This window comes from Eublepharis macularius, chromosome 10, assembly GCF_028583425.1.
Source record: "Eublepharis macularius isolate TG4126 chromosome 10, MPM_Emac_v1.0, whole genome shotgun sequence".
Classification (NCBI taxonomy): Eukaryota; Metazoa; Chordata; class Lepidosauria; order Squamata; family Eublepharidae; genus Eublepharis; species Eublepharis macularius.
This window is the reverse complement of record NC_072799.1, coordinates 96,499,935-96,527,002: the sequence shown is the minus strand read 5'-3', so window position 1 is coordinate 96,527,002 and position 27,068 is coordinate 96,499,935. Positions and strand designations below refer to the sequence as shown.

Genomic DNA, 27,068 nt, shown 5'->3' with positions numbered 1-27,068 from the left:
GGATCAATGCAAGGTTTAATTTATTCCTCACTGCTGCAGTTGAATGTGTTGTATGTACATCCATGCCTTATTTACTAAGGGTGGCCTTCACTGCATGTACAGTTACACTGCAAGCTGCAGCCCAAGGGAGATGTTCTGGTATCTCTTATGGTGTCACGGAGGACACTGGGAAGCATTCCTCGGGGCGGCTTGTGCTGACCTTGGGAGCTGTTAGGTGCTTCCTGCTGCCAGTGTTTAACCTCCCTCCAAATGCCTGATCAGCCTTGATCATTCGGAACTGCAAAATTATCATTTCCTTACCTCATAATTCTTTTGAGTCCTGACAGGAATGAGATTACAAATGGCATACATCAGAAGAGAAAAAAGCACTGGAGTGTCTCCTTTGAACTTAATGAACAAATATTTGGTAGCGTTTATATGAGTAAAGTTCAGCTAAATACTATTTGTTGTAGTTTAATGTTACTGATAGCTGATACTAGTTAAGCAACAGAAAATATTTATGATGTGATTGAAGTAATTTTGCCTGCTGCAGAAAACAGGCCGGAGGCAGGCAAGCGTTGAGCCCTGAGGCACGATACTCAGCCCGCTTTTCTTCAGGCAGTCGTAGCCTCGCCTTGCTGTTCTCTGGCCACTTGCCTGCGAGTGAGTAGTTTCAGAGAAAGACTGGGGAGTTTTCTTAGGGGGGAAAGCCATACCAAAACAGGTACAGTGCCACAGGCCTCGTGCCTTCGAAATCAGCCACTTCCCATTAGCATTGGACCAGATTGTTGCGTCACTCACACAGAGGCCTACCTTTTATAAGAGAAATTGCATCCTGCAGTGAAACCAAGTCTTGAAATCTGGCGTAAGGAGGGCATCCACATAACCAAAGCTTCTCAGGTGTAACCCTGCTCTTCATGTAAGTGCATCTTTGCAGCAATTTGTAAAAACTTCATAGTGGTGATCCAGCCAGAGTCTCCAAATAAATAAATAAATAATCTGTTACTCTATTCAATATATGTGTTTGCGCCCATTTCATGTCATGGTTTTCATTTCATTTTTCTTTTTCCCCTGTTCCCCTTTCCTTTTTCACATAGTCATTCAGCTCTACTTGGGACCACATGAAAACCAACAAATACAGTGTCATATATTCTACACCAAATATGATGCCTAACAAATTCTACCCAGTCCCAGATGGATTGTGTAACGGAGTCCAAGTAGAACCCGTTGATCTCACGGTGAACAAGCGGAGCTCTCCACCTTCCCCCGGAAGTTCTCCTTCCCCTCTGAAATACCAGCCTGTCCATAGGAGGTGCTCACCTGGATTAAATCTGCCCGCACCCAGCCCGCCTGTGAAAAAATTGACGCCTCCTGGAATACAGCCTTTCGCTGTGCCCATAAATATCCCTCCAGTAATGGCAGCTCTTTCGCGCCATGGACTTCAGCGCTCTGGGATACTTCCAGTTATACAGCCAGTTGTAGTGCAGCCTGTACTTCAGCCTTTCATGTATCCCTCTCAGCTCCAGCAGTCTATTATGGTATCCACAGTTTTTTCAGAAGAACTGGAAAACCCTAGTAGTGTGCCAGGCAAGTGCTTGTTTTGTGAACTTTCCTATTTCTTACAATTTATGTTTAGAACCGTGACAAATTTCTACATATTGAGGTATTTCTTCAGATCAGTTAAACTTAAAAAATGCAGTTTTGTTTAACTTACAATTGTTGTAAATTTATTGATAAAAAGTTTCTGTGCTTCACCTTTTAAGTGGATTTACAAAGCAATACTTTGTAGATCTACTTCAGTGTAACTGAATGGGCTTAAACCAGAGAACTTTGTATAGGATTGCAGTGGTCTTGTTGGACTTAGACTGGAGCAACTCTGGTACAAATTTTTGCTCATGCCATGAAGCTTATTGTGTGACTTTCGGCAGGACACTCTCTTTGTCTAACCTACATTATAGAATTGTAAAGATAAATCATATTGGCAGGGGTTTGGTCAGGGTATGTACATTGTACTAAGTTCCATGGAGAAAAGTGAGACAGAACTATAACAACAACAAAATCCATAGAATTTACCAGCCCATAAAAATATTCATTAGTTACACCTTCCCACAAGGTGGGATTAAGGAGAATAAACTCTCTTCCAATTTATAAAACATTCCTGATGAAGATTCTTCCTTCCCACAGGTGACCAAAGCAACTGATTATTTTACCTGTCTATCTGTAGAGTACTATAGTGATAGAGAGTATAGATTTCTATAGACAGAAAAATACTGTTCTGTTTGAAATTCTATAGACATAAAAAAGTATTTACTTTTTATTGATTGATTTTTTCCACTACAGTGCCTGTTATTGAATCTTATGAGAAGCCAGCAATAAAGAAACTAATAAAAGTAGAACCAGGCATGGAATCCCCCCGGGACGACTACTATCCTGAACAATTGTCCCCTCCGTTGATGACTTCATTGTCCCCTCCTCAAGCAATGCTCCAGGAGTAAGTAGCTGACAGGAGTACTGAAATATTTGTCTCGAATGAAAAAATTAAATTTGCTTCCTTATTGTGAACTGTACTCAAAACAGCAGGGCTACAGATTGAGTATCTGAAGCAAGAGATAAACAACAGTTAAGGCAGAAATCCTAAAAATAGCAAAAGTATTGAGTCTACATAACTATTTGAAGGGAGGGGGGCTGTAGGTTGGTGAGCTTTGAGGCCCCTTCAGATTCTTTTGAGCGTGAGAGGGATACACCCATATTGGTTTAATGCTTGGGCCATATTTCTCCATCATTTCTGCATTGTGATAGTTGCCAAGAAACCACTTCTCGATAATTGGGCTACATGTCACAGCAGTTAAGCACAGGCCATGTGGCTAGCTTAGCTCCTGTGGTTTCCTTCCTTCCATACCCACATCGGTGACTGTGACTAAGGCTGCTTTGATGGAGCTCCCCATTTAAAACTGTACCTTGCCTGAAGTCCTTGAACTCGGTTTTGCCTTTTTAAAAAGGCCAAAAATATTAAATATAGAAAACAGAGTCATGGCTTCCTGCTTGCTGACAAATTAAGAAGAATGAGGAGCTACGTGTCCTTGGCTTTCCTTTTAACAGTTACTATAGTACTACTGATGCTCATCAGCGATCATCACCAAAACCGGAATCTTCTGTAGAATGTACCTTAATGTTGCTCCCATTTTCAATCTCCCTCCCTCCCTCCCTCCCTCCCTCTCTCTCTCTCTCTCTGTCTCTCTGTCTCTCACTCACTCACTCACTCACACACACACACACAATCCAAATGTGCTACATAAACTGAAATCTTCCCTTTGGCATTCTTTACAAGAGACAGTTTAATGCAGGTCAGCATCATAGTATAAGGATAGCAGAAGCATATAGGAACATGGAGTGATTTTCCAAAATGTTACATGTTCCGTTAAGGTCTCGCATGTGCTCATATTCATAAACAGCTGAGTAAACAAGGCTGAACTCCATGTATTTTGGATAATAGGCAGTAAAACATTTGTGTGATGTGTGGCTTGTACACCCAGCATTTTTTTAGTAAGTAAATGCACACTCATGGATGAAATACAAACTGTCACTTATTTTAAGTACTCCTTTAACTATCATCTCTCTTAAACTGCATTCAGAAGCATCTAAAGACACCAAGAAAAGGGGGTCCTTTTGGTCAAAGCGCTCCGATTATGGGATGCTTCTCCCCCTCCGCTGTTCTGCTGGTGCTGAGCTTGTTAAGCTTTTGGTATTGAAGGCAGATTTTTTAAATCTGTTTCAGTAATATAATCCAGTCTGAAATCATTTGTCTTATAAAAGCTATCAGTGTATATTGAAATTGTGTTTGTGACCAGTCTATATGATCTTTTCACTTATTAAATTGTGCATAGTACCTTTCATGGTGCAGGCAAGAAAATTATATTTACGGACGCCGGAGAGCCAAATTCAGACACCCTGTGGGTGGGTGTGACACATTCGCACCCACAGTCTAAACGCTCCTTTTCGGCATTGGCCACACTGGTGAAAGGAGGCCACATCTTCGCGCCAGCCCCGCACAGGAGGTTCTTAATTGAGCTTCGATCTATCAGGCCTCTTGAGTTTAACTTTCCAAAGCAAAATAAGTGGCATATTTAATAACTTCTTAGTCACTTCATGAAAAAAATTTAAGGTAATAGAGAAATATGTAAATAAAAGCAACGAAACTTTGCTGGAAGCACTAACTGAATCTGGAAAAACTAAACATGCTTGTCTGAGAAACAAGATTCTGCTCTTAAAAATAAATGGAAAAGCATGCTGTAAAAAATGACTTTTATTTTTGTTCATTCCACAGAATGAATAAAATCCCCAGCAAGAAAGAGAGCCAAAATATTATCACTAAAGTCCATGAAAATTTGCAAAGTTTGCTTGAATTTTTCGACATGCATGTAATGTTGTTTATGCTGCCAAAAGACAGAGAAGGGCACTGAACAAAAAGCTCTGTGGCACGCCGCTAAGGGAGAGTCGGCTAAAAATGTTTTGTTTCTGAACTGTAATTTTAACTTCCTGCAGGAGTCACCCTTCTGTTATAGTCCAGCATGGGAAGAGGCCAGTGCCTGTTGAATCCCCAGACGCACAAAGGAAGCGCAGGATACACAGGTGTGATTATGAAGGCTGCAACAAAGTTTACACTAAAAGCTCTCATCTCAAAGCTCACAGAAGAACACATACAGGTCTGTAACGAGTCTTCGTGACTCTTTTCTCCCAGGAACCTTCATTCTGACAGCTCAGTTAATAATTCCGTATGTTTGTTTAAATGCCAGCTACCGTTTTCCTAAGAACTTAGGTCTAGCCCACATGGTACACTCACCATGAGGAGTTTTCTGTTCTCAAATACCATATTCATTTAGAAAAGTCATCGTGTACATGTGGTGTGTCAGGTTGTTAGCTTGCCGTCTCAAGGATTCCATGATGATTTTTTGGTCTGTGGCAATTCGAATGCCTCCATTGTCCTCCTGGGAAGGAGTCTTTTAGTACCTGTTTGCCGTAGTGTGCAGACTCTAGACTACCTGAAAGAAGGGAGACGACTGTTCTCTTTGGCTTCTACAACTTCCTTTCAATAGCAGTGACTTTCGGAACTGCTGGAGCTCAAAGAGAGCAGGGTTGGGGGGAAGCACACTGCAGTGCAAAACGTTTTTTAACACTTTATGCCACACAGTGTGTATCATTGTTTGCAATAGTCGACACTCGTTGTACTCTGCAGATAGTTTCAGATGGGTAGCCGTGTTAGTTTGTAGTAGGTGAGCAAGATTCAGGTCCAGTAGCACCTTAGAGACCAACTCTAAGGCAGTTCTCCTTAGGATCAGGTTGAGTAAGACCCAAGCCATGCCCAAGTGCTGGGAAACCACCTGTTTTTTGTTGCCACTGTGCTGTTTCTTCCTCTGTAGAATTGTAGGACAACACAGTGCTGTGTGAGGGTCTTTGTGGATTAGAGATGGGCATGAACTGAAATACGAACCAAAGTTCATGATGAACTGGGTCAGTTCATAGTTCACGAACCAGCAGTTCGTCAGAGCCCATTTCTGACAAACCGCCACGAACTTTAGGCTGCTTCGTTTGGTTCATTTTTTTGGTTTCATCATTGCAGACAGCCTGGCACCGATCAATCAGTTTCCTAGGCAACAGGAACTTCCTGCAAACCTTCTGCTAACCCGGAAGTGGCCTTCTTCTGGCCCGGAAATGGCCTTCTGCTGACCCAGAAGTGACGATTTGCTGACCTGGATGTGATGTTTTCATGAACCAAACGAATGGGTTCATGAACCGAGGCAGATTCGTGAAAGTTTGTGGTTCATGAAATGCGACGAACCACGAACTGCATGATTCTGTTTTTTCCCAGTTCGTGCCCATCTCTAATATTCATAATTGTGAGTAGAGGGTTAGGGCTGTTCCGAGTTTCAGTGTTGAAATTGCTCTATAGAACTGTAAGATCCTATTATGGAAATGATGTACAGCTACAGTTGATAAGTATCATTTTGTTTAAGCACTAAGCCCTAAACAAAGTCCTAAAGCAAACTAAATATGACCCAGTCTACCCATTATCTATGCAGCCTCATTGCTGCCAAAATAGTGCACCACCCTTTATCCCGTGCCACCTCTTACTAGTCATGTAGCATATAGATTATTCTTGTCATTAAACGTATGCTGTTAGTAGCCCCAATGAAAGTGTCTTGCTGATGTGGGCAGTAGCCTGTAGTTCTAAACAGGGGGAGATGACCATGACTGCATGTTAACTGCATATACTGGAACAATTTGTCAGCTCTTTAAAATGACTTTTTTTCATTCTCAGGTGAAAAACCTTACAAATGCACCTGGGAAGGTTGCACCTGGAAGTTTGCTCGCTCTGATGAACTAACGCGGCACTTCCGGAAACACACGGGGGTCAAACCGTTCCAGTGTCCGGACTGTGACCGTAGCTTCTCTCGCTCTGATCATCTTGCTCTTCATAGGAAACGCCACATGCTAGTCTAAATCTCTCGTCCTTCAACTGTCATCATACTTCCTTTTTAAATGTCTAAGATGTGCATTCAATTCAGATTCAGCGGGCCTGAATATCTGGATTTATAATCGAAATCTTCCCGATGGTCAGTAAGCGATGTTTGCTAAATCCTTCTTTGCCCTTGCCACGGGTCAGACCTAAAGAATGTGAACACTTTCCCACCGGGGATGCTAAGCAAACCGTGCCAGCCAGCAAGTAGATTAAATTTCTGTAAGACTAAGGGATTTTGTAATCAAGCTGGTTAGTTTTTTCATGTAATCAGCCAGCACCTATTGATCACTGTCATTGGAATTCCAGCCAGCTAATCCTTGCCAGAGACTCTGTATCCCTATAAAGGATGCACGCCTCTTTTTTATGCTCAGCAATGCAATGAATGGACCTTTTCCGACGTGATTGGTTGCAGGAGTGTGTACCCTGAGACAGTTTTGGGGTGTTGGGGGAAAAGAATCCTAATCCTGGGAGTGAATGGAAAGTTCTTGTCTGATGAGTGGTTTTTATCAGCAGAAATTTTGTCAGTGCATAATGTTGTACATCCTGACCAACATTGCCTCTCTTTTGTTCTTTTGTTTTATGGTGTTGTGTAGAACGCTAATTTGTTTGACTAGGTAGAGTGCCTTAGGAGATTTGTTAAGCAAACACTTTCACATGTTGTCCTCACTGACCTGTGTTTTGTGGTGTGAATGGAACACACGTGGTACTTCTGTGACGTGGCATTCCGTGACCCATGCAATCGTCTACCTCACTGAGGGGGTGTGGTATGTGTATTCTTCCATCACTCCTCTGCATTGCCTTCATCTGACATAGCTTAGGAACCATTTCAGCAAAATGAACCAAACCAGATCATTGTTGGAAACTAATTTTCTGAGACACTACCATATTTATAAGTGAGGAGGACAAACTGTTAACTGAAGCACTTCTGTACAGTTCAGAATTTATCACATGATGTCACAGATGGAAAAGGTACCCTTCTTCAGACCCTCTTTTGGGGTGGGTGCGTGTGTGTTGTGTGTGTGTTGGACTGACATGTCAAATTCAGCAGGGAGATCTTCACAAAGCCCCTTAAATATTTTATGATGGAAAGTCGAAGTTCCCAGTATTCTTTGTTAAAGACCTATGGAAAGACACCCTGATCATCCAGAAGGACTGATGATAAAGATATTCTCTGTCCTGTCCCAGAAAAGATTTCCATTAACTTTTTTGGTAATGCTGTCAATGAAGAAAACTTGTTCAGTTTGCCCTAACTTTCAGTTGTAGTCTGTGGACTCTTGCTGTAATTATTCCAATTTGCTTATTATTTTAAAAGTAAGGGGGGGAATGGAGGCCAGCACCAGTACATGGTACAAAAAGAAGAGGAGAAGACCTTAGAAGGTGTTTGGAAAGCATCTTTTGAACTTGGTTAATCCAGTCAAATGTATTTCAGGTAAACAGCTTTTCTTCAGGGCAGTTCACATTATTCAATATGATCATTACGTAGCACTTTGTTTTCTGTTTCTTGATCTGTAGGTTAGGATTCATAGTTCATTTTAGTCATATGCATCCTAGCGTTTTCTGAGATCACACCCTCTCTTCTTTCTTCATATATCTTAAAATCAACACAAAATTTAATTTTGTAGCCCTAATATTGCTCAACTCCAATTGAAATAAATGTAAATAAGAAGAACTTATCTTTGCCTGGATAGTTCCATTATATTTTGTGCCAACACACTGATCTACAATTCCTAAAATTGCAGTTACTTAGAAATCAAAGAACTTTGAACTAATTCCCGTTCCTTCAAAAAAGTTCTTCTGAATCCTGAAGGTAAAATATTCACAGAAGATGCCAAGAGATTGATGTGGCAGAACTTCTACCAAATTGGCAGAAACTCGTACCTATTTGTTACAGCACATGGCAGTGATAACACTTTCTGCAGATTGTGTTGCTTCTTTGGAAAAAGAATGAAGGCCAGTTCATCTTCTTCATAATATTTGGAGGGAAGGAATAAAACAGATCCTTTAGGATGTTTCAATTCCCTGAGGTTAACAGACAAATTAGAAACTTCACCTTATTGGTTACTGAAGCGCTTTTGACATAAACTTGTCCTCTCTACAAATTATATGGATAGAGCAAAGGATTTTGTTGTTGTTGGTCTGTGTATTTACTGACTTGCTTTTTTCACAGCAAAATACCTATACATGGTTGTTTCATTGTTAAACCTTAGCAAGACAATTAGGATTTTTTTTTAACAAAGCACTTGAAAACAATCCCTTTGGTGCTGCTGAGGCCTATTTAGCTTTTCCAGCACCAGTTAGCACAATTCTAGAATAACCTTAAGAAAGCTTAGTCCTTAATAACGCAAGCCAATAACACAGCAATATAATGGCGTAAAGCCCTGTTTCACTTGGTGTATTATTATGAGTTAATGCTGGAGAAGACATTTTATGTTATGTTGATATACTTAAATTTCTCTGTTGCTAACACTGAAAAACCTGACTGGGGAACTTTAACAAGGTTTTTTTAAGTTTACACAAGACAATGGCAGAAGGAAAGCTGCTCCTGAAATTCTAAATGGCTAGTTGTGTTTTATCTGATTTACCACTTTGCTTCTGTTTAAAAATAATTGCCAAAAAGTGAAAGGCACAGAGTAAAACTGAAATACAGCACAATTTGCAATTCTCTATTTTTATGGTTTATTGGGTGTCCCATGAAAATATATTGCTATATAAATATTTATAGGCAAATCATGTTACAGGGTTCCACACAGGGCTGGCGCGCCCATAGAGGCCAGGTAGGCGGTGGCCTCAGGCACGAGGGCACTGGAGAGGTGCCGGAGGGGGTGTCGGGGGCGGAGGTGCGCGCCACGGAGCTGGCGTGGCTGGCCCGCAGCTGCTGCAGCCAGCCAGCCCCGTGCCGCTGCCACACGCCCCCAGCCAGGTGCAGCAGCCACAAGCCGCTGCCAGGGCGGAGCACGGAGCACCCTCTGCCCACCACCCCAGCCATCCGCCGGCGAATGCCCCCAGCTTGCGCTGCACGATGATGTCATCGCGCAGTCCATGGCACGCGCATGCGCGGGAGGGTTGCCGCAGGCGCAAGAAACCCTGGCGCCGGCAGTGGTTCCACATTTTATCTCTGTGCATACATTCCTACATGCACGAATAGAGATACTGACGTTTTATGAGGGCAGTAGTTGTGAATCAACATTATAAGCTGGGTATTCATTCCTAAATATTTTGAAAGAGAACTCTAGCTGGGACCCAAAGAATAATTTCAGTGTGACCAACAGCCAGGACCTGTGCAGTGAGGTATTTGATTCCCCCCTCCCATTTTGATCATTGATTCGCTAGTGCTAGTTTCAACTACTGAAAGCGCAAGCTGTATTTATAACTCCCCTCTGCTTCAAAAGGGGGGGGGGAGTTGAGAAATGCATGCCCAGAGTCGTTTCAAATACAAGAAATTGGCTGTGCCGTTCCTTGGAGCCTGCACACAGCCTATATTGACTTCATATTAAGTTCATAAATGCAGTATTAAAACCTTAGTAGTAGTAGAAGTGAGTCTAGAAAAAAGTTGACTGTCTTGTAACTACAGAACAGAGTTTCCTCAGTTGTGTTGCATAGATCAAGGCTGTGCTTCCCCCTCCCCCCCCCCTGAGTTTTACAGGAACATTGGTGCACCCTGCTATAGATAGCAGCTCATGTCAATTCAGAAAGTACCTTTGCTATCACTTTAATACTACAGCTTTTAAAGTGGAAAGCAGTCACCTTTAAGGAAAGCAAAGCAGTTCTAGTACAGGAGCAAACTCTTTCCTGATGCTTCCCAGCTCATATAATTAGCATTTGACTTGAATATAGTGGGAAATTAGTGGCATATATCCAGAGGAGTTAGCTGTGTTAGTCTGTAGTAGCAAAATCAAAAAGAGTCCAGTAGCACCTTTAGGGTGCTACTGGACTCTCTTTGATAGTGGCATATAGGCACTATAGTTTGGGTGTCCGTCCTCTAGCTGAGCGAGGTCGTCAGAACTGTGTTTCTGCCACTACCTTTCCTAGTTAATGTAACTATAGGCTGCCTCTTGCCAAGAAGAGCAGAATGCCATTATCTAAAGAGGAATGTTAGATCAACCATTGGGCAGTTACCTAGCAACAAGTAAAAACTACTCGCTTGCAGTAAGAGAAGTACAAGATCCAAAGATTTAAAAAGAAGTCCTAAGACAGAGCTTTGTCTCGCAAACCCAAGGCACCAAGTAATCTCTCTACAGGATGCAATTTTTAGAATTCTGCTTTGTTGAAAATGCTTTTCAAGGGAGATCATTCAGTGTGGAGTTGATACTTCCTGAATGTGGTTGTAATCATGCACTGTAAATCTGTAAACAAACAAAAAAACCAAACTGTCTGATGCCAGAAAGTTGTTCAGTTTTGTTTGTGTTTTTGTCTGTCAAGCTTAGCAAATTGTAGACGAATGCAAATCCTTTCTTTTCAGAACTGCAAAAGTATTTTATATATATTATATGAAAAGGGCTATAATAATTCCTGTTGTTTTACAGATATTAGCACTTTCATGTTATTTATGTACTTCAGATGTTAGAGGGTTAAAATAATCTTCCTGCTTAGTATATCCTAAAACTCTGCCTGCAGATGTAGCAGGGACGTTGCATTTACCTTAATACTTGTACAAATCTATGCAGACTTTTAAAAATAAAATGTAATATATTTTATAAGCTAATAATGCCATGGGGTAATTAAAGGTTTCTAGCATGCATTCCTATCATTTGCAGATACTGAAGCATTTTGATAATCTTTCTCACTAAAGATGTGAACGTTTAATGTACCTTCACTGTTTCTACTTTTCTTAGTCCAATGGGAATTCAGTAATGACATTTTGTCATGTCAAACTGTGAACATAAATTTGTACTGTACAGTTCTCATGTTATATATACTATATGTATTATACTTGTTAATAAAACAAGACAAATAGTAAATAACATCTTTTTAAGATCATACATCAGAACTTACCCATTCACATTTTGTTTAAAACAAAAGAAAAAAAATGACAGAAATCACCTGATCTCCAGCTGAGATCTGATAGCTTTTAAGAGAGCTGATAGGACAGAAGCTGCACTGGCTGAGACTCACCCCTTTTATTTATTTTATTTATTTCTAGTGCAGACTCAGAGCAGATAACAACGTTTAGCATTACATTAAAGTGTCCACATTTAAAACCATAAAAACATAAAGGTAAAGGTAGTCCTCTGTGCAAGCACTGAGTCATTACTGACCCATGGGGGGATATTGCATCACCCAGCTCCAATAAAACATTTCTAAAACATTTCTATGGGTGGAAGTTGAGGAACAGCAATGGTCCAGCAGATGGGAAAAGAAAACACCTGGACGGGGTTTCATTCCTCCAGAGTGGGGCGCACAGTCTCGGGCATCATAGGGGGGTGGGGCCCCCACTGAAGGTCCCACACATGCTGCTTACAATCTTCCACCAGGAAACACATTTGCTCCACTTTCCACTGGATGTAAAGTTCATGATCCCAGAGCCAACACTCCTAACACCGCGGGAACTTAGCGGCTGGACTCACTATAAAAGCCGTTTCCTCCCAATGACTCCCATCCCCAGTGGGGTTAACTCAGGCTCATAAGTGGGAGGGGCCCCCTTCATGAGGGTGTGACAGACCATTTTGCTGCTGCTGCTCCCAACCAGGAACTTAGAGAACTCACCCAGCAGGCTTCATCGTGAAAGGTGTGACCCTATTCTCTCAGGAACTCTACCACTTGCACTAAGAAGTACCCCAGTTCTTCAAGGTCTCCTTCAAAGCAAGCTTCCAGCTTGCGTAGCTCCAATGGCTGTTAGGGTAGAGATCCCGTCGGCTGCATCAGGATCCCTCTCGGCTGCGGTATCAGGACTCCTCCCAGGAGAACGGGTTGAATCGATGGCTGCACTGGTACTTGGGTTCTGCCCATCCTGAGGCACCGGGTTCCATGCCCATCTGGGGAAGCAGGCGGTGTGGGCTGCTGGTCTTATGGTGGGTGGACAGCTTGTTCTGGCAGGTCCTCTATGTCCTTGAGGATATCCTCTCCCCGATCAAGGGTCTATGCAAACAGCCACGCTGATGTTCCTGTTGTTCCATCCTCCTCCTGGCTGACACCACACGAAGAGTCCATCCATCCCTGTGGATGTTCGTGTCGGGCCCACACCCATCAGCAGGGTCTTCTGCAGTTCCTCCGTCCAACATGCCTGTGTTGGGCCTATGCCTGTCAGCAGGGTCTTCAAGGTTTTCCCCTGTTGGCACTGTAGTACCAGTACTTGCTACGCCTGCAGCCATGGCCCGGGTGATGGGAGTCAATGGTTACTCTGGTCCAGCTCTCAGAGGTGAAGAAAGTTTCCTGACAATCTGTCAGAGACTGCCAATTTATATCTCAGTAAATTCACTGCACGAGTCCATGGATACATGAGTTAAAGCTTTATTGAGAATCTAATAGTATGGCACTGCAGAAATTTCTTGTCAGGAATAACGTTTCTTGCCCCCTACTAGGTATATTAAGCCCTTCAAGCACAACCCACTCTGACACCCTCCCCTTAGCTATGTCCCCATCTATGCAGCAAAATGACATAAATAAAATAAAGAAAAGAAAGTAAAGCGAAAGAAAGTAGAATTGTTATGACGAGGAATTCAATCCTCAAGCCAACTGGCCACATTTCCTTGGCAACGCTGATAACCACATTCCTTCCCAGCTTCACACAGCTTCAGCTGCTTCTCCGGCAAGTCTAATACACAGGGGCCTAATAACACTTCCAAAGTATGTCACAGAAGATCAGGTGTACAGCCCAAACCAGCAGCAGGGGCCACAACCCTGACACGAGCATAAATCCAGTGCATAATCAGATGCACATCCAAATCTATAAGTTCTTTGTGGACTTTATAACTTCACATTCACGGTCTGGAATATGTAAATACTGTTTTCCTAGAACTGGATCAGAATGCTTGTCTGTTATATTTTAAAGCTGTATTTCCAAACAAACATTAATACAGTACACTAATAATTTCTACGGTGTGCAATAAAAAGAATGTCTTTGTGGCAGTTTATTGCTTTTTCTGCTTCCATATCAAAATGGCAGCAAGAAAGAAAACACAGGGACCACGAAAAAACAATCCAACTTTTATGTTCCAAATTATAGAACTGAAATATACAGCACACTGGAGCTTGATACGCGTAATTATTGAGTCAAAATTTAACACCAAAACCTCCCGACGGGAGATGGCAACGGGCTTGCCGGCTTGCAATTTTCCCGTTTTGCAAGAATTATGCTTCTTCCAAAGCCAAAACTTTTCTGAAATTAATACACAAAGACAAATCAGGATGTGACCACCTCAAAAAGCAAAATTTTCTGCAGTAATTTCATTTACAACTTCATTTACAACTTCATTTACAAACTCAATTGATTTTGTACATAGTTAACATGATTTATAACAATATAAAATGGAGATAAACTGTTTAAACAGAAAATCCACTGAGTCTCCAGGCGTAACAAAGCTCTCCGTGTGTCAGAGGAGTGTTTGCTGGGCAAGGTCTGTAATACAGAAAAATGCAATTCACGTTCATCATGTGTATGCCTATCCTGGAAATGCTGGCTCAAAGGGGCTTCTAATGACTTGTTTCTGATTCTGGATAAATGTTCTTGAATGCGAAGTCTCAAGGGTCTGATAGTACTTCCAACATACACTAAATTACACGTACAGCAAATTACATATACCACGTTGGATGTGGCACAGGTGGAAAAGCCATTTGCATACAATTTTCTACCCGTTCTTGGGTTAGTAATACTATCCACACTCACTGCAAGATCACAAACATTGCAATGGCCACATTTAAAATGGCCACAGGGCAAATTACAGGTAGGTGTTCTGTCCACGAAATCGGAATGAACTACTGCTTCCTTAATACTCTTTGTCTTTCTTAACCCCACCAAAGGGGGAGACTCGCACCCTGGAATATTCTGTACAATGCGCCAATTCTTCTTAACAATCCTTATAATGCCCCATGCCAGTGATGAATATTCTATAGACCATGTCAGTCTATCTTCAATTGATCTGTCGGTTGGTGTTAACAAGGTTTCCCTGGGAACCTGATTTACTTGCAACCTGGCCCGTTCCACCACATTTGCTGGGTAACCCTGTTGGACGAAAGCTCTGGCTAATTGGTTACATTCACTGCTATAATCCCCAAACATGGTCGAGTTACGTCTCAATCTCAGAAACTGACCAAAAGGTATGTTGTTTTTCAATTGGATGTTATGGTGTGATGAATAGTGGAGGTAGGCAAACCTGTCAGTGGGTTTTCTATAAGGCTTAACACCTCACCTCCCATTTGGTTTTATACACACAAACATCTAAAAAATTGATTTCCTCACAGCTGTAATTCCATGATAATTTTATGTTTGGATCAACTGAATTCATCCACTGGGCCAAACCTTCCATGTGTGCAATATCGTTCAAAATCATGGCGACATCATCAATATATCTCCCAAAATACAGTATCTTCTTAAAAAAAGGATTCCTTTCTGGATTGAGAAAAAACTTTTCTTCCAAATCAGCCATGTATAAATTTGCAATGCTGGGCGCAGCAGGGCAGCCCATCGCTACTCCTTTGCATTGAAAGAAAAATTGCTCTTTAAATCGAAAATAATTCTTTTCCAAAATTATATCGACTAGTTGAAGAATAAATCGAGTAGGGGGAGTTTGAATACTTCTGGAACGAAGGGCATTTTCAACAACGAGTCTGGAACCTTCATGAGGGATTGAAGTGTATAAGGACTCTACATCCATGGTCATTAGAACTGCCTGGTCCGATACAGTGAGACTCTCTATGGATTTTATAAACGACATCGTATCCTTAATGTAAGTTTTCATTTTGAGCACAATGGGCTATAACACAAAATCTACAAAAAAAGAGAGAGGTTCCAAAACAGAATTAGACCTAGAAACAATAGGACGGCCAGGGGGAGGGAATTTATTCTTGTGGATCTTGGGGAGGACATAAAAAACGGGTGTACGAGGTGAGGGGTTTATCAAATCAGTATAGTTAACCTGATCCAAGTCCCCAATGGCAAGTGCCTCACCCAATACAATTTTGATTATTCTCTGAATCTCTGGGAGAGGATCCCTTTCTATGGGGCGATAATTGTTGATATCATTGAGCTGGGACTCTATTTCTTTGACATAATCGGTGGTATTTAGCACAACTACCCCGCCACCTTTATCGGCAGGTTTGAGGATGATAGATTTGTCAGCATCAAGATTTTTAAGGGCCCGATTCGGTTTCGTTTTCACGGCCATGTCGGACGCTCCTCTCGGCAGGTCCGAGAAGAAGCGGCCGAGCAGCCTGACCGGGCGGCTGATCTGCAAGGGTTAGCCCCCAGGGCTCCCAGGGAGGGAGTCTGGGTCCGGGACGCGATGGGAAGAGCCCTCTGGCAGATCGAGGCAGGGGGTAAATTGCCCGTTTGTCCCTATGGAGGCCGGCAGACATGCGTGGCACCTTGTGTGCTGCCGGGCCATGGAAAACGGCAAAGAACAGGATTAGGCGGAAGCCTGTAAGTAAGCGAATCCCTTCTGTTACTACAAGCGCATGTGAAGGAGTGGTGGGATCTGAAGTTTAGAAGATTCGGATTTCCCCCCCCCTCGCAGAGTCTTGGAAGATTGGCGGTCCCCCCCCCCTAAAATGGCAGCAAAAAAGCAGAGTCCTGCTTTGGGCAAGTCAATTTCGGCTGCCCTGCAGGGAAGAGGCGAGTCGCTTGAGGAACTGGTGAAAAGATCGGTTATCGAAGCCATAAAACCCTTTGTAGCTGCTCAGAGAGAACTGCGTCCGAGGCCCGGGGGGGGGGGAAGATTTAATTTGAACTGTAATTTGTATTTTGCAAGATCAACCATTCCATCATTACTTTATTAAGCTATTTTCTTTAATTATGGCAGTATGAAGGGAAAGCATTGAAGTGTAGTGTTTAGTGTTTGTGAGTTGCCTTCCCCATTTTTCCACCCCCCCTTCCCCCTCTTTTTTTTTCTCTCCCTTCTCTCCCTCTCCTTGTACTATTGTAGTTTTTTGTAGTTTATTGTTCTAGATGTTAAAATAAAAAAAAAAGAAAAAAAAAGATTTTTAAGGGCCCTACGTTCTGAGAGGGATAAATTTTGCTTAATATAACGTGGTCTCTTTTCCAATTTATCCACCTCTAGTTTGACCAGATGTTCAAATGCATCAATTAAACTCTCTTTTCAATTAAACTCTCTTTTCACCCGCACCTCCTTTCAAAAATAAAAATACTGCAGTGATGGCACATATAGGGTATAGGGAAACTTCTGCTTAGGCTTTTGGAACTAGAATAGAGTAAGGAGATTCAGCAGATGGTAGAGGAGAAGCATCTTCCCTTGTTGGAGAAGAGCCTGTCTGTCTGCCTGCAGTGTGGCCAGTATTATACAATACTGAAGGAAAGTTCATTATTGAAGGCCTGGGGAGCTCTCTTTCTTTTGCTAGGCTTTCCTGCATCATACTGTAAACACAGAGAGTTGAAAATACACTTTTTGGTAGGATAACTGATACACTGCCTCTGCATCTGGAAGTTCCATTTTGCCATTGATAAAAACTTCTTTCCTCCTCCATGACTTCCTCCCTTTTTAAGAGAGCCAGTTTGGTGTAGTGGTAAAGTATAAGCCTAGATAAGATAGAAAATACCTGGAGCATTTTGTGAGTGGAAACAAGTGTTGGTTGGGATCAAGGCTTTCCTGAGGTAAAAGCTTAAGCTAACATAAGTAATAAATGTCCAAGGCGAGTTTAAGCAAAATCACTACATTGGGCTTTTTCCGGTTGAGTAGTTAATACAGTATTAACTGTAATAATTAATTAATAATTAGCTGGCTTTAGGGTTCCCAGGTCTCAGGAGTTTGTAACACTAGAAGGTGTTGTTATGTTGGGGAGAGCTGCTGCGGGGGGGGGGGCAGAGCTGACAGACAATGAAAGCTTTTTTCCTATGTCTATTTGCTTCATTTATAGTCCTGCCTTTCTGGCTGAGACTCAAGATGGGTTACATTTTGAAAAACACAATACTATAAAACAGTATAACTCAGGCAGTAAATGAGGCAATAAAACTAGATTCCAAAGGCCAATCAAGTCCAAGCGGTAACTGATACAAGCATTACCTTTGACTCGTATGTGTAACAGTTCAGGAAATGTGTTTTGATGCCATGTGGCCTGTAGAGTTTCAGTTTTTGTACCAAATCGCTCTCCCAGCATCCATCTTCCAAGTGTTCATAGCTAAAGAGAAGAGGGGGTTGCTACAGCCAGGGGTGAAAGTAAGCCTGTACAGCGTACGAATTAACAAGTGAGTGAAGTGAGATCTCCCATCTTTTGCTTTGACCCCCCTCCAAGAAAGAACAGTACCAGTAAGAAATTTTAAGTTACTTAAAATTTTAAGTAACTTAAAATTGGCTGTAGATCCAAGTTGTTATACAATCTTGCTTATGCTAAAAAACTTGGAAGAGGCATGCAGTGCTGTGTTTTCATTATACATGCCCTTTCCAATACTTTTGGTTTCTGCACCTAAGTCAATTCTGCATAAACAGCTATTCATAGTAAATGTTTATACGTGGTCCATATTAAACTCAAGCAATATACATTTTCCCTCTTGCTTCCTGAGAAAGTCATCAATAGCCAAATTACCAGGGAAGTAGAAGAGTATAGCAATCACCACCAGATGGCACCAAATTTCCATTAAACGATCCTATTTGGCACGCGCATGCACGCACGCACGCACAAAAACAGCCCTGCTGGAAAGGTTCACCACACCAAGCAATGCCATGCATCTCACATGCATCTCAGTTGCAGTTCATCTGAGTTGAATGGGAACATACTTGAACACCAGCAATTGTGCACAATCTGAAGAAGACATGGAGGATTTATTTATTTATCTATTTATTTTATTATAAATAATGAGGATGTCCTCAAGGGGGTGGCATAAACAAGGAATTTTAGTAAATTGTCTCTAGGGGCTTTTCAGATTACAGCCGCTGGTGACTTCATCTATAAGGCGCAGGCTGAATCTATGTATCTTTCTTTTCATCCCCCTGTTCTTCGACCAAAGTCTTGAACAATAAAACTGAAAAACTTAAAGCCCGTATCTAAAAACATCTCCCTTCCACACTTCTCTGTGGCCTCTACAAATTGAGCAACAAAATAAATACATTTAGGATCAGAATCCCCTACGAGGTATTGAATCCTTTGCTCTAATGTCCCTAGAGGAAGCATAATCCATTTATCAAAGCATGGTATAATCCATTTTAGCATAGACTGAGACACATAAGGACATTGCAAGAGAATATGTACAAGAGAATTGACTGACTGAAGGGGGCAGGGGCACAAGGGATCCTTAACGGACAATACAATAATACCATTGAAAAGGGGCAATTGAACCGTGAGTGATTAAAGGTTCTACAAAACTTTGGGCTAACCAAAGAGTCTAAATAAGAAGGGAGTTTACCCTTAGAGAGAAGGCCCAAGGCAAGTGGAGAGCGTGTCCTTCGAGCATTAAAATGGGTTTAGCTCCTATCTCTGGCATAAATCAGTTTAGCCAGATGTTTTTTGCATTGAGTTACTGAGGAACAAGAGAGATCCTCCCGCTTAAGATTTATAGGAGATATCTGAGATAACATCTGTTCAGACAGACATCTGTTCAAACAAACTGACATCATTTCTTTTCTACCAATTTCGAGGCTTCTCTGTTTCTCTCCTTAACTGTTCTAATCATTGTGTCCAATTTGCACAGTAATGGGTGTTACCATATCCTGCTCTATATAATACTTTTATTCATCTGGAATAATCTTGTTAATTAATAATTCAATTGACTATATATCTGCAACTCATTCACTGCTTTGCTAGATGTAAGTTTAATATGAATAGATGCCCTAAGATTCGCCCAGAAGAGTCCATGCTTGCTTTTCTCCTTAGGCCATTCCAAGTACGTTCTCTTGGCCATGAGAGCTTTTAGTTTGTGGTACCTGACAGGAATGATATGTGTTGGGATTGGTTCTAGCAAGAGGAGGATTAAATTGTTGGTGTTTTCTCTGAATAGCTTGTGATGGGCAAAGTAGAGCTCATAGTGACACCATTCACTCTGCACAAAATTGGGAGACAACACAAAGATGGATCTGTAACTTTTCTCAATGCAGTCTATGATATTCTCAACAATGCTCTTGCCGGCAATGAAGTTCCTTTCATGTTGACAGAGCCGTATGGAACCATCCTCCTTCTCCAAGTTTGGAATCAAGACATTCTTCACCCAGTCGGAATCACGCTCACTGTACGAGATAAAAGCATGGAATATTATATTGTCATGAATGTCTTCAGGCTTATTCTTCCAAACCCTGTGCTTCACTTGAGTCCACTGCCACATCATCGTCAAGTACCAAGGGACGTCCAAATAGACACACAGAAAGGAAATGATAACTGCAAAGACCACTAAAATGACGAGAACTACGGCAACCAAAAGTGTTGTGTTGCAGACAAGCTCAGAGATGTGGAAGTCCTTTAACTGGATTCCTCTCAAGTATTCTGGGTATTCACATAGGTAAGACTCCGGCCAGCCAACCAGTTCCACCATTCCTTGTTTTCTAAGATTAATGAACACTCTTAATTCACAGGAGCACATGAACGGGTTGTGTTCTGCTTTTACCTCTCTGATGCTCTGGCAGGTATGGTAGAATTCAGAAGATGGCGTGAATATTGAATTCATTGCGGCGTTCAGTAATCTCAGACTGCTAAACTGGCCACATCCCGGCAGATCAGTTAGCCTGTTAGAAGCCAAGTTCAGCTCTTCCAAAGCTCTGAGCTCAACCATCTCTTTGGGTATACTTGAAATCTGGTTGTTTTGTAGATCGAGCTTTTGGATATTAACTGGCAAACAGTGAAAGACTGAATCAGACAACAGGTTCGATGACAAATTGAGTTCAACCAGATTTTCACCCCAACTGCATCCTTTCTCATGGTCTTCGTATTGCAATAAATTCTGGCTCATGTCCAAATATTTCAGAGACTTCATGTGGCTGGTCATTGAACTCACTTTGGTAAATTTTTTAAATTGATTCACATGTAAAATAAGTGTTTCAAGGAGAGCTAGGTTATCGCACTCTTCAAAAAGCGTGTCTGTTATACTATTATAAGAAAAATTTAAATAGGTAAAACGACTGGGCTTTGAAGGGCACAGCATATGTATTGCAGTTGCATTAGAAACTGTCAAGGCTGAAATCTTCATCTCTGAAAATAATTTGTACACTTCTGTCTGGTTAAATTCTGTTTCTTTGATTATTACGTGTTTAATTGTCAACGCTCTTAATGAATTTTCAGCATAATCAGGAATTGGAGGAATTAGCCTTAATTGTGTAATGGTGAGGTAATATACATTGAAATACTCAATGGTGGTTTTCCAAACATTCTGAAAAAGGTCAACAACATTTCCCAAGGATGTTTTCATATGACTCAGTGTTAAGTTTCGCAGCCTTACGTTTTTACTGAGCTTACGCAGAATGGTGTTCAAGTCATTGACGTGGTCATCTTGCACGTTTGATAGTTCTAATCCTACTGTACTACTGAGTTCTAGATTCAAGACAATATGGAATTCTTTATTTGGGGGGAGTGCGATCTGGAGGTTCTTGGCATTGAACATTGACAGATTTTCAGCTTTATATTCAGAGAGGTTTTCCAGATCCAAGAACAAAGTATCCAGTTGTAAATGAGCAAGAACACTGAAATCTGATTTCTGTATCCTTCTAGTGCCAATGGCAAGATACTCCAATTTCAACATTTTGCTAAACTCAGAGCACATGGGCATGGATAGATTATTGTAAGAGAGATTTAAATGCCTAAGATTCATAATAGGATAGCAAGAAACAGTCCACAGTTTGTTGTGGGATAAATCTAAGTATTCTAAATTCTTGTTGTTTTGGAAAATACTGAAATCGATGTCTCTGATACAGTTATGAGCCAGTTTTAATATGCGCAATTTGGAAAGATAATTAAAATCAGAAGTCCCAACTTCACAGATACTGTTTTGTGACAAATCCAACCCCATTGTATCTGCTGGGAGGTTCTTAGGAACAGCCTCTAGGAACCTCTTTGAATAGTCTGCCGTATATCCATTTTCCACAGAAGGAACCACACTGTGGTAGAAGGTTATTATACAGATACAAACACAGATGAAATTCTTGGTTCGCAAACTTCTTGTTTTTGTCATAGTGTAATAAGTCTTCAGAAGTGTTTATCAGTGTTCTCAGTTGTCCTTACTGGCCATTCTCCTGTAAAACAAATTCACATCTAAATATTAAGCACAATAATATACAAAAGGCCATTTAGTCTCTTATTTGAATGACATTTGAATTATGAATAAGTTTATCATAGTTTTCAGAGATCCCTAGAAAGGAATGATGCCACTTCTAGGTTTTTCCTAACATCAGATCATTTTTAAATTTTAGCTATTATTATGTACTGAAGAAGCATCTTTACCTATTGAGTAAACAAAGGACTAGAGCTAGTGGAGGGGAAAGGCACCGTCTCTTAAATAAACTGACCTAGAAGTCCTCACACATCAGTCTTGCTAGGAATTGCTGGAAACTCCATAGTTCATCCAGCAATTCCTAGAAAGGTGTGTTGTCACTTCTGGGGTTTTCCCAGTTGTGACATTATGCTGCCACCAACAGCATCCCCCATCCCGGTTCCCTCCTGGTCTCCAACTGGTTGCTAGGCTATGCCTGTCAGCCCTATGTGTATGTAAGAAAGTATTTTAAAACAATATTGCTTATTATAAAAGGCATCCTGTTAAATGGAGCTTCTGCCTGAAATACTAAGAAGTTATTATTAGAGATGCGCCTACTCTCACTCCTTGACATTTTATCATTGTCTCATCTCCTGTGGCAGCCATTTTGTGGTTGCACCCAACATCCTGTGGCACAATCCAAAGGTGCCCACAGACTCAAAAAGGTGGGGACCCCTGGTATAAGCTCACAGAAGCCGTAAGAGTCCAATTTCCTCTCTTTATTCCTCTTTTCCCCTTTAACTGACTCGCAGCAAGTGGGTCTCTGAGGTGCCACTGGGCCCAGCTCTTGCTCTTCTACTACAGACCAAAACAGCTACCACCTGAAACTATCAGCTTCTTTCAGTGTCTTTCACTTCTCATCAGACTTCTTTCGGTGGTGGTGGTGGTGGTGATTTTGTTTTGTTTAATTTCCAAAGACCTTTTTTTCTCTTTTTTAAAAAATCTCTACTGATAGAGCCCAGCAAACTGGCCTCTTTGTCACTCAATCTTGGGTAAACAGAATGTCATGTTCTAAAGCCAAGGAAGAAACAAGACCCCTCTTTATTGTAAAGGCCAAAGGCAAATGGTCAATGACCACGGCCATAAAAGGTTCACCCAAGGAATTCAAGTCTGAGGGAACAAGAAAATAGTCAATCAGACTAGCTCCTCTTAAAGAAATACATGTATATTCTTCCCTATTTTTCTGTGCAGCTGGGCAGTCCCCCCAAGTATGTAGCAATTTGCTACATGCACCTGCAATTCAACTCACATAATAACAGAGGTATACTTAAATGATTTCCTTGTTAAAACATGAATTTAGAATGCTTATTAAAAGGGGAAAAAAGAGAGCTGCTTTAATTATCTCATGGGAACATTTAATTTGGGCTTCCAAAGAAAAAGATGCAAAAATTTTCTGGGACATGATCGCAAGGAGTTAAACATTAGATCTCCGCTCCTTTGTCACTTCTCTGCCAACTGCTGGGAGGCACATTTTAAGGCCTTATTTGCGACTTCATCTGCTAACAGCACTCTGCCCAAGCAACCTTCATACCAAAGCTTGAGAAATGGCCTCGTCACAGTACCAGAAATCAAATTTCTAATATCTCAAACGAAATCCAGGAAGGATATTGACAGGACAACTCTAACATAACACACGTGTTCCTGAACAGCTGAAATTGCTTTTCCAGCATCAAGCTCTGAGTGTGTTCTCTGTTTAGTAATCCATTCAAACAGTGTTGCAATACTGTACTATCACCTCTAATTACCTAATCATCAGTACTTCTAGAGTTGTCAACTCCAGTGGGGCCTGGAGAATTACAACTGATTTCCAGGCTACAGAAATCAGGTTCTCCCTGCAGAAAATGGCTGCTTTGGAGTATGTTCTCTACAGCATTATACTCACCGAGGTCTTTCCCCAAACCCTGCCCTCCCTCAGGCTCTACCCCAAAATCTTAAGGAATTTTCCAGCCCTGAACTGGGAACCCTAATCACATCTTAGATAAGAAACTCACAGCATTTCACTCGGCAGTTGTTCAGTTTCAGGTGGGATGTTTTTCTTTGTCTCTCAGAACGTTTCCATGTTTTCTTTTCTTGGCCTTCACACCCCTAATGTCCTATGTTCTGAGAAGTTTGCCATGTCTGATTCAGGTCAAAATGTGAAGAAACATCCTATGTAAAAATAAGGAGGACAGATGGGATTCAGATATGGTAGCTAGACTCAGCACAGGGTTTAGCTATGTATATTTAGCTCCGTACCTAGAAAGACACCATTTGAGTTGAAATGGAGGCAGCGCAGGAGACAGACGCCTGAGCGTTCCTGGGTCTGTTTGGGCAGGTGGCACACAGTATATGCCCTTCTCTTCATTTGGGAGCTTGCATGCGAGGAAGGAGCTTCATTTGGAAGCTTTCCACAAAACTTTCTTTTCTCTGACTTAAAGAAGAAACAGCACTCCAGCTGCAGCTGGTGCCTCCGTGTAAAAGCTGTGACTGTACCAATCGGGGTGACTGGGTGGGAGGTGGAACTTAGCACCAGCTTGGAAAAGCCAACACTTTAAAAGCCTTTAACCCTTCAACAGGGCTTTAAAAAAAACCCTCAGTTGACAGGCACCTGAGGCACAGCTCAGCTACTGGTGGGAGGTGGGCTTTCCGGGGGGGGGGGGGCGGGCTGGCATGGTTGTCGCTATGTCAGTGCTTCTGTGCTGACACAATGAGCAGGAGGGGGGGGGGGCATCAGCCGCAAGCTGCACTGGAATATGGGAACTGTGAATGCCGCTCTCCATGTTTTCTTGACCTGAAACGGCCCCAGGGAGCCATTGTTTGTCTCATTGGGGAAACTTAACATACTAGTGAGCTACATTTGTGATGCACGTAACTTTCTGCAATGAGCAAAAAGCAGTTGTTCAGGACCATTTCATGTCAGGAAGACAGCATGGGTGGGAGTGCTCAAGCCCCTTTTAACAGTAACCCTGATCCAAATCAGGCCGCTGCACACCTGGGAACCGAGCGGTGAGACCCTATCTAGAGGTGTCAGGCCTGGCTAGGGGATTCTCTCAGACTCTCCATCCAACACAGTGGTATGAGTTAAAAGGGTCTTTATTCAGATAAAACTCCCTAGAAGTGCACTGATACATAGAGATTGCCCGGAATGCTGAAGCACAGTCTTGCCCGAGAGATGATACTCCAGTTCCCCTCCCACAATCCAAACAAGTCAGTTGAAATCAGTGAAAGTTCTTCAAAAGATGCCCAACTGAAGTTCCCATGCCTGGTTCCCCCACATTACCAGCTGCACTGATAAGGTCTCTTAGCAAAGCATAGCTTAGCCAAGCAGAGGCATAGTGAAGGAAGCTACACGACAGGAAGAAAGCCCACCCCCCACCCCAGTAGACATGCATTCACAGTCATGGCAGGCAGGCTGGCCTGCCTGCTTGCCATTATCCGCCCCCCCCCCCAATGACATCTATAACAGGATCACCCCTCCCTCAGTTTCTCTGGATAACGTTTGTGAAAAGCTTCAATGAGTCTTTTAGCTTTTGCATCTTCAGTTTGAACCCACTCATTTTGACCCTGGTCAAAGTACTTCCATTTTATCAAGTAAAATAATTTTCCACTTCTCCATTTTGAGTCCAACACCTCTTCCACTTCATGATGTGGTTGTCCATCCACCATGAGATGGGGAGGAACTCCAGATTTCGGGTACCAGGTGTTTGCTTCCGGGGCTTTCTTCAACAAGCTGCAGTGGAATACTGGATGGGTATGTTTTAAATTCTTGGGCAGGTCTAGTTTCACAGCTACCCCATGTATGACATCAAGGATTTTATAAGGTCCAATGTACTTCCATCCCAACTTTTTGCTTGGTTGTTCACCCTTGAGATTTTTGGTGGACACATAAACCTCATCTCCAGGTTTCAGATCCCAGGGGGGAGTGTTTACGGTCTGCATGTTTTTGGTAATCCTGTTTGGCTCTTTCCAGGGTTTTTGTTATTAGATCCCACTGTTCCACGATAGAGTTCCACCAAGTACTGAGATCCCCCCCACTCTCAGGCGGGGGTCTTTCACAAATGGAAAGGGTTTGCCTTCAAAGCCCTGTGTGATCTTGAGTGGGGATGCTCCCGTAGAGCTAAGAACGTTATTGTTGTAACAATATTCTGCAAACACTAGAAAATCAGTCCAATTATCTTGTTGCTAATTAATGTAACACCTTAAAAATTGTTCCAGGACTTGATTAACCCTTTCAGATTGCCCGTCAGTCTCAGGGTGATACGCTGAACTCAACCCTTGAGTCATGCCTGTTACTTCCATCAGCTCCCACCAAAACTTGGCAATAAACTGTGGGCCCCGATCCTCTATTACTTTGTCAGGAAATGGAGTCTTACTGCATGCTGCATGAACATTGTGGCCAACTTTTTGTCTGTTGGCAACTTAGAGCATGGAATAAAATGAGCTTGTTTGAAAAACAAATCCACCACCACCAAAATCACTGTTTCCCCTTTGCTCGGAGGAAGGTCAGTGATGAAGTCCATGGATACTACAGACCAGGGTCGGGGTGGGGTTGTAGCAGAGGTTGTAGCAGTCCTGGAGGTTCTCTCCCTCTTTTTGCCCATTAAACAGGTCTGACACATGGATACATATTGCGACACATCCTTCCACATTCCTGGCCACCAAAACTGTCTTTGTATTAAGTGCAGTGTTTTTAAATAACCCAGATGATTGGCCAACTTGGCATCATGACAGTGTTTTACTATTTCTCCCCATAGACCCTGCGGGATATATAGTTTGTTGTTCTTATACCAACAATCATTCCTCCCCTTCTCTAAGTCCTCCAGCCGATTTTCTTCCCCTTCTTTTTCCAGTTCCACCTTAATTTTCTCTTCCCACTCTGGGCGGGGGGGGGGGGGAGAAGGGGGAAAGCAGTTTGCCTTGGCCACTTGGTTTCTTGTAATCATGGCCCCTCCCAACTGAGCAGGGGAAAACATTGTATCTACCACTTCCTCCCTTTGGCTGTTGCGTTGGGGAAGGCGGGGACAGCGCATCTGCTAGGAAATTTGACTTCTCAGGGAAATGTTTAAACACAACATTGAATTGTGAGAAAACTCCGCCCACCACAGTTGCTTTGCTCCCAGTCTGCGAGGCTCTCGCAGTTCATTTTGACCTCAGAAAATTTCTTGGACACATAAGCGCAGGGGTGCATTTTCCCATCCTCCCCTTCCCGTAGGACGACTCCTCCCATAGCAACATCGCAAGGTGGCTCCCATCGGGATG

The 27,068-nt window shown here is 42.2% G+C and overlaps 2 protein-coding genes across 2 annotated transcripts in view; one reads left to right on the top strand and one right to left on the bottom strand.

Annotated features, from left to right (window-relative positions):
- KLF3 (KLF transcription factor 3) overlaps nt 1-11,475 on the top strand; it is a 59,073-nt gene extending 47,598 nt beyond the window's left edge. Inside the window, exons 3-6 of the mRNA XM_054990679.1 lie at nt 1,077-1,566; nt 2,320-2,470; nt 4,522-4,682; nt 6,296-11,475. Of these exons, the coding sequence (XP_054846654.1) occupies nt 1,077-1,566; nt 2,320-2,470; nt 4,522-4,682; nt 6,296-6,477 (984 nt within the window). The 3' untranslated portion in view covers nt 6,478-11,475. The remainder of the gene's footprint in view (nt 1-1,076; nt 1,567-2,319; nt 2,471-4,521; nt 4,683-6,295) is intronic.
- Nucleotides 11,476-13,627: 2,152 nt separating this feature from the next.
- LOC129337150 (toll-like receptor 6) overlaps nt 13,628-27,068 on the bottom strand; it is a 62,317-nt gene continuing 48,876 nt past the window's right edge. The window contains exons 2-3 of the mRNA XM_054990676.1: nt 23,822-23,978; nt 13,628-21,813 (exon numbers count right to left, since the gene is read on the bottom strand). Coding sequence (XP_054846651.1) covers nt 19,353-21,752 — 2,400 coding nt within the window. The 5' untranslated portion in view covers nt 21,753-21,813; nt 23,822-23,978 and the 3' untranslated portion in view covers nt 13,628-19,352. The remainder of the gene's footprint in view (nt 21,814-23,821; nt 23,979-27,068) is intronic.